At 41.3% G+C, this 18,503-nt stretch overlaps 1 protein-coding gene across 5 annotated transcripts in view; it reads left to right on the plus strand.

The window, feature by feature from the left end:
- The window catches only part of LOC122810968 (myotubularin-related protein 9-like), a 557,891-nt gene that overhangs the window by 400,084 nt on the left and 139,304 nt on the right, over positions 1 to 18,503 (plus strand). For all 5 annotated transcript variants that reach the window (XM_044082497.1, XM_044082502.1, XM_044082503.1 and 2 more), the window contains one exon: positions 10,238 to 10,458. In XM_044082497.1, the coding sequence (XP_043938432.1) occupies positions 10,238 to 10,458 (221 nt within the window). The remainder of the gene's footprint in view (positions 1 to 10,237; positions 10,459 to 18,503) is intronic.

The following is an 18,503-nucleotide window of genomic DNA, read 5'->3' on the forward strand; positions in this document are numbered from 1 at the left end:
GAAGGGCTGCTTATCCAGATCCATTCAAGTCTGCTGCTTAAGCCCTGAAGTTCATCACTTGAAAGATGCTTTTTGGGGAGCCACCAGCTCTCCCTACAGATCTTAGAATTTTAAGCCCTTATTTATATAGTGTTGCACTTGGTCTTCCATATAAATGGGATACTCTTGAGAACCAGTTAACTTTTCTTGCCAAAAGTGTTGTCCAGCTTTGTGTTTAAGTCAACCCATTCATCACCCTGTTTTCTATTCAGGACTAGAATCCGAGGAAGTAAAATAGCTTTCAACATCCTGCACAAAAATACACAGCTGATAAATGAACATTAAGGTGTTCGGGGACAAAACTGGGTTGGGTTGCTCAGCTAGACTTATAAAGACCATGGAGGTTGTTAGTCAGTATCAGTGGTGCAATAGGCAGCACACTCTGCTTTGGTGCAGGAGGCTGTGGGTTCTATTCTCACAGCAGGCAGATCAATTGCTGACACTGCAGTGCAGTGTAAGGGGGTGCTGCACCCCTGAGTGCACCATCCTTTAAATGAGATGTTAAACAGAGGCCCCATCTGCTTGAGTTGGTGATAGCTCAGGTGTATGTAAAAGATCCCACTGCCTGTAATTGGCAGAGACAGTAGTAAACTGACTCAGGGCTCTAACACCCAAAGTCCAGCTATCCTGACACTACCCCATCCCATATCTGGTAAATTAAGTTATAATATTGTCATATTCTGGGTATTATTGGCTGCGCTTGTAAAAGCTCTTGTGCCATTAGCGTAGAAATCACCTGTGAACCAGAAATACTCAATCCAATGACCTGAACATGCTAGAGAGATTGGTTGGTGTTTCAAAGGATCCCCACACTATGGAATAAACTCACCATTCATGTGACTGATTGGTGTTTCGAATGATCCCCACACTATGGAATAAGCTCCCCATTCATGTGACTGATTGGTGTTTAATTTGAAGGATCCCCACACTATGGAATAAGCTCCCCATTCATGTGACTGATTGGTGTTTTGAAGGATCCCCACACTATAGAATAAGCTCCCATTCATGTGACTGATTGGTGTTTAATTCGAAGGATCCCCACACTATGGAATAAGCTCGCCATTCATGTGACTGATTGGTGTTTAGAAGGATCCCCACACTAAGGAATAAGCTCCTCATTCATGTGACTGATTGGTGTTTAATTGGAAGGATCCACACACTATGGAATAAGCTCCTCATTCATGTGACTGATTGGTGTTTCAAAGGATCCCCACACTGTGGAATAAGCTCCCCATTCATGTGACTAATTGGTGTTTTGAAGGATCCCGACACTATGAAATAAGCTCCCCATTCATGTGACTGATTGGTGTTTCGAAGGATCCCCACACTATGGCATAAGCTCCACATTCATGTGACTGATTGGTGTTTTATTCAAAGGATCCCCACACTATGGAATAAGCTCCCCATTCATGTGACTGATTGATGTTTCGAAGGATCCCCACACTATGGAATAAGCTCCCCATTCATGTGACTGATTGGTGTTTCGAAGGATCCCCACACTATGGAATAAGTCCCCCATTCATGTGACTGACTGGTGTTTAATTGGAAGGATCCACACACTATGGAATAAGCTCCCCACTCATGTGACTGATTGGTGTTTTGAAGGATCCCCACACTATGGAATAAGCTCCCCATTCATGTGACTGATTGGCATTTAATTTGAAGGATCCCCACACTATGGAATAAGATCCCCATTCATGTGACTGATTAGTGTTTCAAAGGATCCCCACACTATGGAATAAGCTCCCCATTCATGTGACTGATTGTTGTCTCGAAGGGTCTCCTCAGTATGGAATAAGCTCCCCATTCATGTGACTGATTGGTGTTTCGAAGGATCCCCACACTATGGTATATGCTCCCCTTTTATGTGACTGACTGGTGTTTCAAAAGATCCCCACACTATGGAATAAGCTCCCCATTCATGTGACTGATTTGTGTTTTGAAGGATCCCCACACTATGGAATAAGCTCCCCATTCATGTGACTGATTGGTGTTTAATTCGAAGGATCCCCACACTATGGAATAAGCTCCCCATTCATGTGACTGATTGGTGTTTCAAAGGATCTCCTCAGTATGGAATAAGCTCCCCATGCATGTGATTGATTGGTGTTTCGAAGGATCCCCACACTATGGTATATGCTCCCCATTCAAGTGACTGATTGGTGTTTCGAAAGATCCCCCACTATGGAATAAACTCCCCATTCATGTGACTGATTGCTGTTTCAAAGGATCTACACACTAAGGAATAAGCTCTCCATTCATGTAACTGATTGGTGTTTTGAAGGATCCCCACAATAAGGAATAAGTTCCCCATTCATGTGACTGATTGGTGTTTAATTTGAAGGATCCCCACACTATTGAATAAGCTCCCCATTCATGTGACTTATTAGTGTTTCAAAGGATCCCCACACTATGGAATAAGCTCCCCATTCATGTGACTGATTGGTGTTTCGAAGGATCACCACACTATGGCATAAGCTCCCCATTCATGTGACTGATTGGTGTTTAATTCGAAGGATCCCCACGCTATGGAATAAGCTTCCCATTCATGTGACTGATTGGTGTTTCAAAGGATCCCTACACTATAGAATAAGCTCCCCATTCATGTGACTGACTGGTGTTTAATTCGAAGGATCCCCACACTATGGAATAAGCTCCCCATTCATGTGAGTGATTGGTGTTTCGAAGGATCCCACACTATGGAATAAGCTCCCCATTCATGTGACTGATTGGTGTTTCGAAGGATCCCCACACTATGGAATAAGCTCCACATTCATGTGACTGATTGGTGTTTTATTCAAAGGATCCCCACACTATGGAATAAGCTCCCCATTCATGTGACTGATTGGTATTTAGAAGGATCCCCACACTATGGAATAAGCTCCCCATTCATGTGACTGATTGGTGTTTTGAAGGATCCCCACACTATGGAATAAGTCCCCCATTCATGTGACTGATTGGTGTTTAATTGGAAGGATCCACACACTATGGAATAAGCTCCCCATTCATGTGACTGATTGGTGTTTCGAAGGATCCCCACACTATGGAATAAGCTCCCCATTTATGTGACTGATTGGCATTTAATTTGAAGGATCCCCACACTATGGAATAAGATCCCCATTCATGTGACTGATTAGTGTTTCAAAGGATCCCCACACTATGGAATAAGCTCCCCATTCATGTGACTGATTGGTGTCTTGAAGGGTCTCCTCAGTATGGAATAAGCTCCCCATTCATGTGACTGATTGGTGTCTTGAAGGGTCTCCTCAGTATGGAATAAGCTCCCCATTCATGTGACTGATTGGTGTTTCAAAGGATCCCCACACTATATAATATGCTCCCCATTCATGTGACTGACTGGTGTTTCAAAAGATCCCCACACTATGGAATAAGCTCCCCATTCATGTGACTGATTGATGTTTCGAAGGATCCCCACACTGTGGAATAAGCTCCCCATTCATGTGACTGATTGGTGTTTTGAAGGATCCCCACACTATGGAATAAGCTCCCCATTCATGTGACTGATTGGTGTTTAATTCGAAGGATCCCCACACTATGGAATAAGCTCCCCATTCATGTGACCGATTGGTGTTTTGAAGGATCCCCACACTATGGAATAAGCTCCCTATTGATGTGACTGATTGGTGTTTAATTCGAAGGATCCCCACACTATGGAATAAGCTCCCCATTCATGTGACTGATTGGTGTTTCAAAGGATCCCCACACTATGGAATAAGCTCCCCATTCATGTGACTGGTTGGTGTTTCGAAGGATCTCCTCAGTATGGAATAAGCTCCCCATGCATGTGATTGATTGGTGTTTTGAGGATCCCCACACTATGGTATATGCTCCCCATTCAAGTGACTGATTGGTCTTTCGAAAGATCCCCCACTATGGAATAAGCTCCCCATTCATGTGATTGATTGCTGTTTCGAAGGATCCCCACACTAAGGAATAAGCTCTCCATTCATGTGACTGATTGGTGTTTTGAAGGATCCCCACAATAAGGAATAAGTTCCAAATTCATGTGACTGATTGGTGTTTAATTTGAAGGATCCCCACACTATGGAATAAGCTCCCCATTCATGTGACTTATTAGTGTTTCAAAGGATCCCCACACTATGGAATAAGCTCCCCATTCATGTGACTGACTGGTGTTTCGAAGGATCCCCACACTATGGCATAAGCTCCCCATTCATGTGACTGATTGGTGTTTAAGTCGAAGGATCTCCACGCTATGGAATAAGCTTCCCATTCATGTGACTGATTGGTGTTTCAAAGGATCCCCACACTATGGAATAAGCTCCCCATTCATGTGACTGATTGGTGTTTAATTCGAAGGATCCCCACACTATGGAATAATCTCCCCATTCATGTGACTGATTAATGTTTCAAAGGATCCCCACACTATGGAATAAGCTCCCCATTCATGTGACTGATTGGTGTTTTGAAGGATCCCCACACTTATGGAATAAGCTCCCCATTCATGTGACTGATTGGTGTTTCGAAAGATCTCCTCACAATGGAATAAGCTCCCCATTCATGTGACTGATTAGTGTTTCGAAGGATCCCCACACTATGGAATATGCTCCCCATTCATGTGACTGATTGTTGTTTCAAAGGATTCACACACTATGGAATAAGCTCCCCATTCATGTGACTGATTGGTGTTTCGAAGGATCCCCACACTATGGAATAAGCTCCCCATTCATGTGACTGATTGGTGTTTTGATGGATCCCCACACTATGGAATAAGCTCCCCATTCATGTGACTTATTAGTGTTTCAAAGGATCCCCACACTATGGAATAAGTTCCCCATTTATGTGACTGATTAGTGTTTCGAAGGATCCCCACACTATGGCATAAGCTCCCCATTCATGTGACTGACTGGTGTTTAATTTGAAGGATCCCCACGCTATGGAATAAGCTCCCCATTCACGTGACTGATTGGTGTTTCAAAGGATCCCCACACTATAAAATAAGCTCCCCATTCATGTGACTGATTAGTGTTTCAAAGGATCCCCACACTATGGAATAAGCTCCCCATTCATGTGACTGATTGGTGTTTTGAAGGATCCCCACACTATGGAATAAGCTCCCCATTCATGTGACTGATTGGTGTTTTGAAGGATCTCCTCACAATGGAATAAGCTCCCCATTCATGTGACTAATTGGTGTTTCGAAGGATCCTCTCACAGTGGAATAAGCTCCCCATTCATGTGACTGATTGGTGTTTCAAAGGATCCACACACTATGGAATAAGCTCCCCATTCATGTGACTGATTGGTGGTTCGAAGGATCCCCACACTAAGGAATAAGCTCCCCATTCATGTGACTGACTGGTGTTTAATTCAAAGGATCCCCACACTATGGAATAAGCTCCCCATTCAAGTAACTGACTGGTGTTTCGAAGGATCCCCACACTATGGAATAAGCTCCACATTCATGTGACTGATTGGTGTTTTATTCAAAGGATCCCCACACTATGGAATAAGCTCCCCATTCATGTGACTGATTGGTATTTAGAAGGATCCCCACACTATGGAATAAGCTCCCCATTCATGTGACTGATTGGTGTTTTGAAGGATCCCCACACTATGGAATAAGTCCCCCATTCATGTGACTGATTGGTGTTTAATTGGAAGGATCCACACACTATGGAATAAGCTCCCCATTCATGTGACTGATTGGTGTTTCGAAGGATCCCCACACTATGGAATAAGCTCCCCATTTATGTGACTGATTGGCATTTAATTTGAAGGATCCCCACACTATGGAATAAGATCCCCATTCATGTGACTGATTAGTGTTTCAAAGGATCCCCACACTATGGAATAAGCTCCCCATTCATGTGACTGATTGGTGTCTTGAAGGGTCTCCTCAGTATGGAATAAGCTCCCCATTCATGTGACTGATTGGTGTCTTGAAGGGTCTCCTCAGTATGGAATAAGCTCCCCATTCATGTGACTGATTGGTGTTTCAAAGGATCCCCACACTATATTATATGCTCCCCATTCATGTGACTGACTGGTGTTTCAAAAGATCCCCACACTATGGAATAAGCTCCCCATTCATGTGACTGATTGATGTTTCGAAGGATCCCCACACTGTGGAATAAGCTCCCCATTCATGTGACTGATTGGTGTTTTGAAGGATCCCCACACTATGGAATAAGCTCCCCATTCATGTGACTGATTGGTGTTTAATTCGAAGGATCCCCACACTATGGAATAAGCTCCCCATTCATGTGACCGATTGGTGTTTTGAAGGATCTCCACACTATGGAATAAGCTCCCTATTGATGTGACTGATTGGTGTTTAATTCGAAGGATCCCCACACTATGGAATAAGCTCCCCATTCATGTGACTGATTGGTGTTTCAAAGGATCCCCACACTATGGAATAAGCTCCCCATTCATGTGACTGGTTGGTGTTTCGAAGGATCTCCTCAGTATGGAATAAGCTCCCCATGCATGTGATTGATTGGTGTTTTGAGGATCCCCACACTATGGTATATGCTCCCCATTCAAGTGACTGATTGGTCTTTCGAAAGATCCCCCACTATGGAATAAGCTCCCCATTCATGTGATTGATTGCTGTTTTGAAGGATCCCCACAATAAGGAATAAGTTCCAAATTCATGTGACTGATTGGTGTTTAATTTGAAGGATCCCCACACTATGGAATAAGCTCCCCATTCATGTGACTTATTAGTGTTTCAAAGGATCCCCACACTATGGAATAAGCTCCCCATTCATGTGACTGACTGGTGTTTCGAAGGATCCCCACACTATGGCATAAGCTCCCCATTCATGTGACTGATTGGTGTTTAAGTCGAAGGATCTCCACGCTATGGAATAAGCTTCCCATTCATGTGACTGATTGGTGTTTCAAAGGATCCCCACACTATGGAATAAGCTCCCCATTCATGTGACTGATTGGTGTTTAATTCGAAGGATCCCCACACTATGGAATAATCTCCCCATTCATGTGACTGATTAATGTTTCAAAGGATCCCCACACTATGGAATAAGCTCCCCATTCATGTGACTGATTGGTGTTTTGAAGGATCCCCACACTTATGGAATAAGCTCCCCATTCATGTGACTGATTGGTGTTTCGAAAGATCTCCTCACAATGGAATAAGCTCCCCATTCATGTGACTGATTAGTGTTTCGAAGGATCCCCACACTATGGAATATGCTCCCCATTCATGTGACTGATTGTTGTTTCAAAGGATTCACACACTATGGAATAAGCTCCCCATTCATGTGACTGATTGGTGTTTCGAAGGATCCCCACACTATGGAATAAGCTCCCCATTCATGTGACTGATTGGTGTTTTGATGGATCCCCACACTATGGAATAAGCTCCCCATTCATGTGACTTATTAGTGTTTCAAAGGATCCCCACACTATGGAATAAGTTCCCCATTTATGTGACTGATTAGTGTTTCGAAGGATCCCCACACTATGGCATAAGCTCCCCATTCATGTGACTGACTGGTGTTTAATTTGAAGGATCCCCACGCTATGGAATAAGCTCCCCATTCACGTGACTGATTGGTGTTTCAAAGGATCCCCACACTATAAAATAAGCTCCCAATTCATGTGACTGATTAGTGTTTCAAAGGATCCCCACACTATGGAATAAGCTCCCCATTCATGTGACTGATTGGTGTTTTGAAGGATCCCCACACTATGGAATAAGCTCCCCATTCATGTGACTGATTGGTGTTTTGAAGGATCTCCTCACAATGGAATAAGCTCCCCATTCATGTGACTAATTGGTGTTTCGAAGGATCCTCTCACAGTGGAATAAGCTCCCCATTCATGTGACTGATTGGTGTTTCAAAGGATCCACACACTATGGAATAAGCTCCCCATTCATGTGACTGATTGGTGGTTCGAAGGATCCCCACACTAAGGAATAAGCTCCCCATTCATGTGACTGATTGGTGTTTAATTCGAAGGATCCCCACACTATGGAATAAGCTCCCCATTCATGTGACTGACTGGTGTTTAATTCAAAGGATCCCCACACTATGGAATAAGCTCCCCATTCAAGTAACTGACTGGTGTTTCGAAGGATCCCCACACTATGGAATAAGCTCCCCATTCATGTGACTGATTGGTGTTTCAAAGGATCCCCACACTATGGAATAAGCTCCCCATTCATGTGACTGATTGGTGTTTTGAAGGATCCCCACACTATGGAATAAGCTCCCCATTCATGTGAAGCCAAGTTCATCCTTGATGATATTCAAACAAAACTTTGATCACTGCTGAGAAATTGCAAATTCACCCCTGGTCTGATCCCATGTCTCCCATGCCAGAGATTGGCAGTAACTAGATCAATCCCAACTAACATACCCCCCACGTAACCCTTAGCTAGTGCCTTACTAACATAGCCCTCCATAAAGTCATCCAAGGTATACAGGAGCAAAACTGGGTTGGGTTGCATGGCTAGGCTTATGAAGACCCTGGTGGTGATTAGTCTGGTGTAAACCTATGCTGATGAGCATGCAAGTCCAGCTCAGGAACAAACAGTGGAGAATGCATAAGTAGAGGGCAACCTTGGGAGAGACAACAGGTATTCATGTTCTTCAGTCCAGAGGCAGGTAGAGGGACTGGCGGTTTGTGAAAAAATAGATTCCAAGTTTACTGATAGTTGTATTCTTTGTTGCCATTGGGCTTGGGTTTGGGAGGCTGGCCTAATGGTTAAGGTACCGAAGCTAGCACAGCTGTATTTTTTTTTAACAAATTTTATATAAATTGTATATTGAAAGATTGTTTAATTAATTAAGGCATTAATTGAGGTGTGGTTCATGTATAAAAAGTGGTGTAGGTAATGTGATGTAGTTCTGATGAAGTCCCCATACAGGGGATGAAAGTGCTTAACTGAAATAAAGTTGTATTTTGGCATTGTGCTGGAGGTTCAGTTTCTGGATACCTTTGTGACAAGTTGTGATTTTGTCTCAGTCTTAATTATGTATACATAGCTTGGAAGACCATTTTTTGGAGTACTGTAGATATATCTGGAAACCCTGTCTCTGTAACTCCATAAGCAGGAGAGACATGCTCAAGAAGAGAGGTTCTAAAATGTTGCAAGATTTGTGAAGTATCGTAAGCAGGGGCAAGAAAACCATAACAGCCATGGTCAGTGGCTTAATAGGTAGCACAACTGCTTTTGATGTTGGTTAGATTACAATGCAGTGGGTTCTAGGCTCACACCTCTGCTTGAATTCATATACAGTAGTGCAGTGTAATAGGGTCCTCCAGTCTTGAGATGCAGTTCTATATATGAGGCATTAAATTAATGGTGCTAGCTACAGTAGAAAGGAACATGGGAATTTCCTCAGAAACATGGCCAAATTTCATCTAATTAATATGAATATCAACTGAAGCTGTGGTGGTACAGCGGTAGCATTGTTACCTCACAGCAAGAGGTTCTACTGTTCGACTCACGACTGGAGTGCCTTCTGTATGGAGTCTGCATGTCCTCCCCGTGGTCGAGTGGCTTCCAAAAGACATGCGTGAATGGGTGTGCCTTCGCTGAAGGTTGGGCGTTGGGCTGGCAACTCGGCACCATAAAAATCTACTGCCAATCATTAGCAGACCGGAGTCCCGCTGTGGCGACCCCTAACCGGGAAAAGCCAAAAAGACAAACAACCAACTGAAATCGCCTCTAAAACAAATCCTTCGTCCTGGGATTAACCAGCTAAATAAATAATAAATAAACAAATAAACCACAAAGGAGAGAGAGAGGAGATATAGAGAACATAACAGAAAATACCAGGTTCTGGAATGGAATCAGTAGAAGACAAGAATGTGGTCATATTGGTGACAGAATCCAAAAACAAAGTAGGACATGATGATTCAGGGCAGATGTAAAAATTATTTTTCTATGAGATAAAGTGCCAGCTGCATAAAATAACCTTTTTAAAAAGTACCATATGCTCAAAGTAGATGTAAGGGTACACAAGGCATGCATTTTATAATAAGATAAATGACTGCTTGTTACTGTGGGCTTACAATTTATCCTCTCATCAGTGAAATGAACAGACAATGTTAATTGACTGAATTACATCTGCTGTTAAACTAAGTCCTCCTGTTTTTCTAACTGAAAGTCACTATTTCATCTCTAGTTGTATTCTTTAATATTCATTTATATATTTATTTGTTTATTTCTACATAGGCTGGCCATCCGTTTCAGGCTCGTTGTACACGATCTGCGTACTCCCATGCAAAACTGAAACAGGAGGCACCAACCTTCCTTCTTTTTCTAGACTGCTGCTGGCAGCTGATGCGACAATTCCCATGTTCGCTAGAGTTCAATGAACAGCTCCTTATCACGCTCTTCGAACAAGCCTATGCCTCAAGCTTTGGCACTTTCCTGGCAAATAATGAAAAGGAAAGGTAATTGTGTAGATTTTTTATTACTACAAACCACTAGTGAATTATTAGTATATATTTATTTATTTTTATTTTACATTTGTTGACCGGGCTAGTCTAACTAGATATATGTCCATTTTCAGTTGAGGCCCGGGGAGGTAAGCTCCAAGGCAAAAACAACAAATAACAACAACAGTCATATATACAATTTATATTACAGGTTAACACAGAATTTTCAGCGAGGGCAAAAATCATAACAGTGCAAAATGCAGGTGCAATACATCATACAGGTACAGTACATAATAAAAAAAGGAAGGCAGGTTATTGTATGGTAATATTAATAAAGAGTTCCCTCAATAATAAGTATCCACAGTGGTTGGAAATAATGTAATTTAGAGAGAGATCAGATTTATAGTTAATAAGGAAGCTATAACAGTTATTTTCAGGGTAGAGCATTGCTCTCCATAGCCCTTTTTCAGTCCTTGTCTGGGAGCAGTGTCTGGTTAAGTGATTTACTCAGAGTCACACAGTTAGGCATTGGAAGCTGCGGGAATCAAACCTTGCACTACTACAAGAGTTCCTACATTCTTAAAGCCTGTAGAAGGCTGTCACAATGTTTAATGGGTTCTAAGATAAGAACCTGAGAAGAACTGAAGAAAAACAATATTAAAAACAAGGACAGCATTTTGATCTTGAATTTGTACAGTCTAAAGTACAGAAAGATGGGAGATATGACCTGGGTCCACAGAGTAAAAAAAAAAAAAAGTGGATGTTCATAGGTAGGTACTAGGCTATCAGCCCTGGGGGCTATACAAGCCCAGCCAAAAAGATACCCTGGCTTTTGCCACCCAAGAAAATTATTTTCCTGTGCCACTATCGAGCAGAGCCATAGAGGTGATCCCCGGGGTGAATTTCCTATTTCCCATCCAATCATCAAGATTTTTCTTGAAGAGTGCTAATGAGGAGCTTTGTTTGATATAGATAGGTAGTTTATTCCAGAGTATGGGAAGTCTCTGAGACAGGAATCTATCCCTCCGGCATGTTCTGTTTATTGTGGTGACAAGGTTTAGGTCCCTAGAGCATGTAGCTCGGAGGGATTGGGATTTCTTTAAGTGGAGCATGTCCAATAGCTCTGGGTTTGGCATAGCTTTGTATGTTAGGCAGAGATCACCTCTGAGTAGGCGATATGCGACGGAGTAAAGCTGGAGTTTTTTGAGACGGTCTGCATAGGGCATCTGTTTGAGGCCGGTAGTCTTCTTTGTGAGGTATTTCTGCGGCCTTTCCAGTTGTTGTAGATGTCTTGTGAGGTACATACCAAAAGGGGCTTTGTACTCAATAATGGGTCTAATGAGTGATGAGTAGAGGGGAACAATGACCTCTTTTTTCCTGGATGAGAAACCTTTTGTGATGAGGTGTGCCACGTAGAAGGATTTCCTGACTACTGTGGCGATGTGATTAACAAAGGAAAGACTACTGTCCACCTGTGTCCCAAGGTCTCTTATCACACTTTCGGTGTTAAGTATACTACCACCTATGTTGTAGTTCATGGGTACAGAGTTTTTACCAAAGGGGATGACAATGCACTTTTTAGCATTGAGCTTGAGGCCATGGCTTTGACACCAGGCATCTGTCTCAGTGAGGCCCTTTTGTAGGATGTCCACATCGTTAGGAGTTTCGATTATGGCTCCTAGTTTGCAGTCATCTGCGAACTTCGTTAGCCAAAGACCTTCTGTGTTAACCTGTACTTCAGAGAAGCAGATACCAAACAGGAGAGGACCCAGGACTGAACCCTGTGGTACTCCACTTGTCACTGGTCTGAAGTCGGATTTGAAGTCTGCTACTTTCACAGTGTGGGTTCTTTCAGTGAGCCATTTGGCAACCCATTTTGTGACATAGGTATTTATACCTAGTTTAGTGAGTTTATTTATAATTCCAGAATGGGGGATGATGTCGAAAGCCTTGGCAAGATCTAGATAGGCTGTGTGAACCACCTTACCCTTGTCTACGGCTTTGGTGACTGCTTCAAAGAAGTCTATCAGGTTTAGGAGACATGATCTGTCTTTTACAACCCCGAACTGGGTGGGCTCCAGAGTTTGGAGATTACCAATGTCTTTGTTTATAAGTTCCATGATGATACATTCCATGGCCTTGCAGACCAGGCTCGTCAGGCTAATGGGGCGGTAGTTCCCGGGGTCCGTGGTGGCTCCCCCCTTGTGGAGTGGGATAACCACTGCTGTGCGCCATTCAGTAGGCACAAAGCCTGAGGTGAGGCTATGACTGAACACGGTACTTAGGTGGGGTGCCAGTTCGTTCTGTAGTTCGTGTAGAACGCAGCCTGGGATGTTGTCTGGTCTCATGGATGCTGTGTTCTTGGCTTTGGAGAGTGTGGTTTTTACCTGTGCAGCCGTGATTACAGGAACTTTGCATTCTTCTGGTATAGAGATGGGCTCTTTAGGGGGTAAGAGAGGGTTAAAGTTAGTACTGAACCTATCTGCCAGGATGTTGGCAATATCATTTGGGTCTGTATATTTAGTGCCATTGTGCTGTAACTCAGAGCAGATCCGAGTGTTGCCATTGAGATTTTTGACATAGCTATAGAATGCTTTGTGGTTGTCTTTAGAATCAGTGGTGATTTTGTTTTCATAACTAGCTTTGGAGGATTTTATCAGGGATCGCAGCTTCTTACTGAGGCTGACCAGGGAGCTCCTCCACTCGTGGGATTTTACTCTCTTTTGCAAGAGTTTCTTCCTTCTGTTGTACAGTTTGTTTATGGCAGGGGACCACCAGATTGGCTTCCTTTTTTTGGAGGATAGTGTCTTGGTTCTGTTTGGGATAGCACGATCCATGCACTCATGTAAGTGCTTATAAAGTGCAATTGTGTAGGATTCAGTAGTCGTAACTGTATTGTATCAGAGAGTGGAAAAATAGAACATTAAATGAAGAAGTGGGCTAGGGCACCTGAGATATGGCCATGGGGAGAAGAAAGAAACATCAGTCAACTTACCTCCTAGGGAGGGTGCAATGTTTCCAGATACAAGTGCAGTGTAGGCCCTAGAAGAACCCGTAGCTCTGCAGCTGGGGACCTCCAGTCAGTTTGTAATCAAGAGACGCACTTCATTGTTTACACATATCATATGGAAATACAAGCCAGCTAAAAAAGGGACCATTGCATGCTTGCTTTCAGGAAGGCTAAGTAGGTCAAGGCTTGTAATGTGAGGAGCCAGAACTCCCACCTTATCTCAATGCCAAAGAGACAAAGTAGGAGACGTAAAAAAAAATATGACGTTCAAATGTACAGGGTATGAAATGGGATGAAGTAACGGCCAGAGAAATTGAAACAAAATTAAGTAAAGCTCCTAACTGGAAAACAAGTAAAACTCCTAAATGGAAAACCCCAAGCCCACATGCACTACCTAACTTCTGGCTAAAAGTATTAACATCTTTACATGAAGATTTAGCCATGAGTAAGAACTATCTGTCTGCACACCCTAGACAGGTACTAACCTTGTTAACAACAGGAAAAACAATGCTACTCCTTACGAGCAAACCTGCAAGCTATGCTAAGAACTATAGACCAATAACTTGCTGTCCAGTACACTGGAAGTGATGCTGGCAGAGTTTGGGGTCATGTAGAGGACAACTCAGTCGTGGCAATAGAAAAAATGGCGACAACAGAAAGTCGTATAGAACAAAGGATGATCTGCTGTTAAATAAGGTCATAATGGAGAACTGTAAAAAGAGGAAGAATCCAAGTATGGCATGGATTGACTACAAAAAAGCATTTGACAGCATCCCACATTCATGTATAAAAGACTGCTTAAAAATGCATAAAATACACCCCACACTGACCAATTACATTGCAGTGACCATGAAACAGTGGCAAACCACTTTCCAATCAAGCCATGATAAAGGACAAATTATTATTCCAGGGATAAAAATTCAAAGGGGGATATTCCAGGGTGACTGTTTATCACCGCTGCTCTTTCGTCTTGCTCTTAACCCATTAAGCTGTCTACTTAACAGATTAGGTCATGGCTACAGTCTGGTTTCCAGATATTAACAAAGTGTAAAGACTTCTCATTTTCTTTTTGTGGGTGATTTAAAACTGTATAGTTCATCTGATGAAGAACTGAAACACAACTGCAAGTGGTCAAAATTTCTCAGATGATATAAGAATGCCATTTGGTCTAAATGTGCAAAAGCAACCTTTAAAGCAGGAAAACTGCAGCACCAGAAAACATCAGTTTGGGACCAGAATGTGATATAAAAGAACTTGAGCAAGAGGGAGTGTGTAAATATTTGGGAACTGATGAAGGATCAATAATAAAACATGAAAAAATACAAACAAAACTCAGTAAAGAATATTTTAAAAGACTAAAATTAATACTGAAAACAGCTCTTACATCTAGGAAGAAAGTCCAAGCTATAAACCAATTTTCTCTTCCTGTCCTAACTCAGTTTTGGAGTGACTGACTGGCTCCAAAAGGTATTGGATCAGATGAACTGGAAAACAAAAAAAAATGCTTCATACTTATCAAATGACATGTAGAAATCAGTGTCTACCAAGATTATACTCATTCTGAAGGAGGTATGAGCCTCCTCAAAATTGATCACATGTACAGATCTGCAATCGTAGGACTGCACACATATCTGCTGACCTCACCAGATCCAAACATAGTGAAAGTTTTGAAACATGAAGAGAAAAAGTCTAAGCTGACTTCCTTACTTAGTTTAGCAGAAGCATATTGGTGACAACTGGTGACAACTAGAAACAGACAACTGGTGCCAGAGCCATGGCCTCAAGCTAAACGCCAAAAACTGTATAGTCATCCCCTTTGGCAAAAACAAAGTGCCCACAAATTACCACATAGGTGGTAATCCATTAAGTACAGAAAAAGTAATTAGGGACCTGGGGACCCAAACTGATAGCAATCTCTCATTTGACAACCACGTGGCCAAAGTGGTTAGAAAAACAGTTTATATAGCCCACCTAATCATGAAGGGATTCACATCTAGATCAGGGGAGGTCATCGTGCCTCTTTACTCATCCCTCATCAGGCCCATAATTGAGTACAATGCCCCTTTTGGGATGTACCTTACCAGACACCTGCAGCAACTGGAAAGACCCCAAAAGTACCTCACCAAGAGGATCAAAGGGCTCAAACAGATGCCATATGCTGCCCGGTTAAAGAAACTCCAGCTCTACTCACTGGCATACTGCCTGCTCAGAGGCGATCTGTGCCTGACGTATAAAGCCATGTCCAACCCGGAATTAATGGACATGCTGCACCTCAGAAAATCCAAATCTCATCGAGCTACGCACTTGAGAGACTTGAACCTCAGCACTGAAATAAATAGGACATGCTGGAGGGACAGATTCATAACCCAGAGGCTCCCTTCACTCTGGAATAAAATCCCAGTCCAGGTTAGGCAGAGTCCCTCATTGACTCTCTTCAAGGGGAATCTTGATGAGTGGATGGGAGATCGTAGGTTTACCCCGGGTATCACTTCTGTGTCACTGTTAGACAGAGGTACAGTATACTAACCTCGAAAAAGGGCATAGCAAAATTAATTTAAATGGGTGGTAAAAGCCAAACACACTCTGGCTAGGCTTATAAATGCCCTAGGGCAGATAGCCTAGTATGAACCTATGAACCTATGAACCTAAGCGGGAATGGAAACCAAACCAGAAGTAGACAAAAAATCAGGCAGCAACTGAATGTGCCAAAAACCAAAAGAAAGAATAAAAGGAGAGGGATCAGATGAGAAGGCAAGAAATGTGGAAAAGGCATAAATATAGTTGCAAGTATGGAAAACTTCTGGAACAACCTCATGTCAATCAGGATTTGATGCAGGAATGGTTAAGGAGAGGTGAATTTAAACCAAAAGGTGATCACTTAATATTAGAGGTCCAGGATAGTGGACTGCATACACTTTATTTTATAAAGTCCATTGAACATGCAGAAGAAACAGACAAATGCAGGTTCTGTGATACAGAACTGGAAACAGTCGCACATCTTGTTGCTGGGTGTGATACATTAATGGCGGATGCCCTGTATTCTGAAATGCATAATACTGTGGTAAGACTTTAGGGATTGTACAAACATTACAATATTGAAGTAGCCAAGAAGCATTCAAAACATGAGCCACAAAGCATTACAGAGAATGATGACGTCTATCTCACATGGGATCACCCGTTACCAACAGTTCAAAAATAGATGCAAGACAACCAGATACAGTCATCCATGAAAAGAAGACAAAAATAGCAGTGATCATTGAAACTGTTACATCTAGTGATTACATTATCTTACATACAGAGAGACACAAATTCATAAAATACCAGGATGTGCAGGCAAAACCAAGGGCAATGTGGCAGGATACCCAGACAGTTCCAATGGTAGTAGGAGCTAATTAGATGTCCAGATTTTTGGCAGGATGTACCTACTTTTCAAGGGCCTTTATACTTATTTTCAATGTCTGCAGGTTAAAAAGTATATACATACTTACAAAAATACTGTGCTCATACAGCGATTTGATACTCTATCTTCTGGTAGTTTCTTAGGGGTGTTATCTAATGTGATATTTGGAACTGACATAGCCTATACTGGCCAAATGAAAAGTTATGTCTATTCAAACTCTAGTATTTATTTGTTAAGCTTTCAGTTTTGTTTTGCTTTGGTTTTTTTGTATGCCGTCTCATTTTTAATATGTTTGCAGACCGTGTGTGCTGATTTTTTTACCTGTATAGTTACATTTTAACTTTGCACATTGTTTTGCATTTAACCCAGGAAGTGGCTGAAATATGTCCTTTTTGAATCAGTCTGTTATTCTGGCTAGTGAGTAACGAATAAATAAATGAAAGGAGGAAATTATGAAGCACAGCACACCTGACAAAACAAATAGTATGTAAACATTTCTTTTACTGATGTCTAGATTTTATCCAGTCAAGATCAAGAAGTTTAAAATCCCATTGTGGTTATCTGAAATGGCAGTCAGTCTAAAGTTTCTGCACAAAATATTAATGTTTAATATAGGATTCCATTTAGTGCAAATTCCCCAGGAAGCAGTCTTCACAGATGGTCCTGAAGTACAATATAAGTAATCAAGGCAAACTTCATTGTTGTTTATCAGTAATTTTCCGCAAGTCCCGTTATGTACATTAATAATGAAATATGATTCTATGTCTCTGTGGAATATTATATGCAGTTTAATGCAAAATGTATTGTCTTGTTTAAGTATTCTAAAACTAAAGGGCATAATATAAGTTCTGTAGAAGACAAACTGAGAAAAAAAAAACAAGGGTTACCTAATGACTGAAAAATTATACAGAAGATTTTTTTTCAATTTAAGTCATATGACTACCTTATGTTGTTTTTTTTTCTCTTTTTCACTGTTAATATCTATCAGATTTTAAGTCTTCAGTTTGCTGTGCTACCTGTATATAAGACTAAGTATCATAATTGCACTCTTATTGTATACAATGTCACCACCTGCTACTACTGTAAGAACTGTCTTCTAGAAGCATTGTTATACAAGATTATTGGTGTGTTCATTTATAATTTTGGAAGAGATAAAGATAGACCCTAAGGGAGGTGATTTTAAAAGCTTATTAAGTTATAAGGAAGCTCGGTGGCAAATTTTATTAGATGCCACAACTCCTCCAGGCTTAAATGAATACATATCAGTAAAACCATTTTTGGTACCATTTTAAAAAAAATTATTAACAAAACTATTTATTTTATTTATTAGGTTTTAGAAATAGGATGACTATTTATATTTATTATACCAATCTATTATTATTATTGTATTTTAAAACCTATTATTCATTTATTATCAGATTACATCATTTACCATCACAATATTTATATATTACATTTGTCTAGACATTTTAAGTTATGAACTCTGTTATATCATGTGTCATATATTCGATTCAACACTATTTAACACTTCATAACATTTTTGTATATGTCTTTTTCATAGAAAGGCATTTGAATGAACATTTATGGACATTGGTGCAAAAGTTTTGAATTGTGTTATGGTCACTTTAAATTTTCACATTCTAGTTTGGC

This window comes from Protopterus annectens, chromosome 1.part1 (genome assembly GCF_019279795.1).
Source record: "Protopterus annectens isolate FY-2018-M chromosome 1.part1, PAN1.0, whole genome shotgun sequence".
Taxonomy (NCBI): domain Eukaryota; kingdom Metazoa; phylum Chordata; order Ceratodontiformes; family Protopteridae; genus Protopterus; species Protopterus annectens.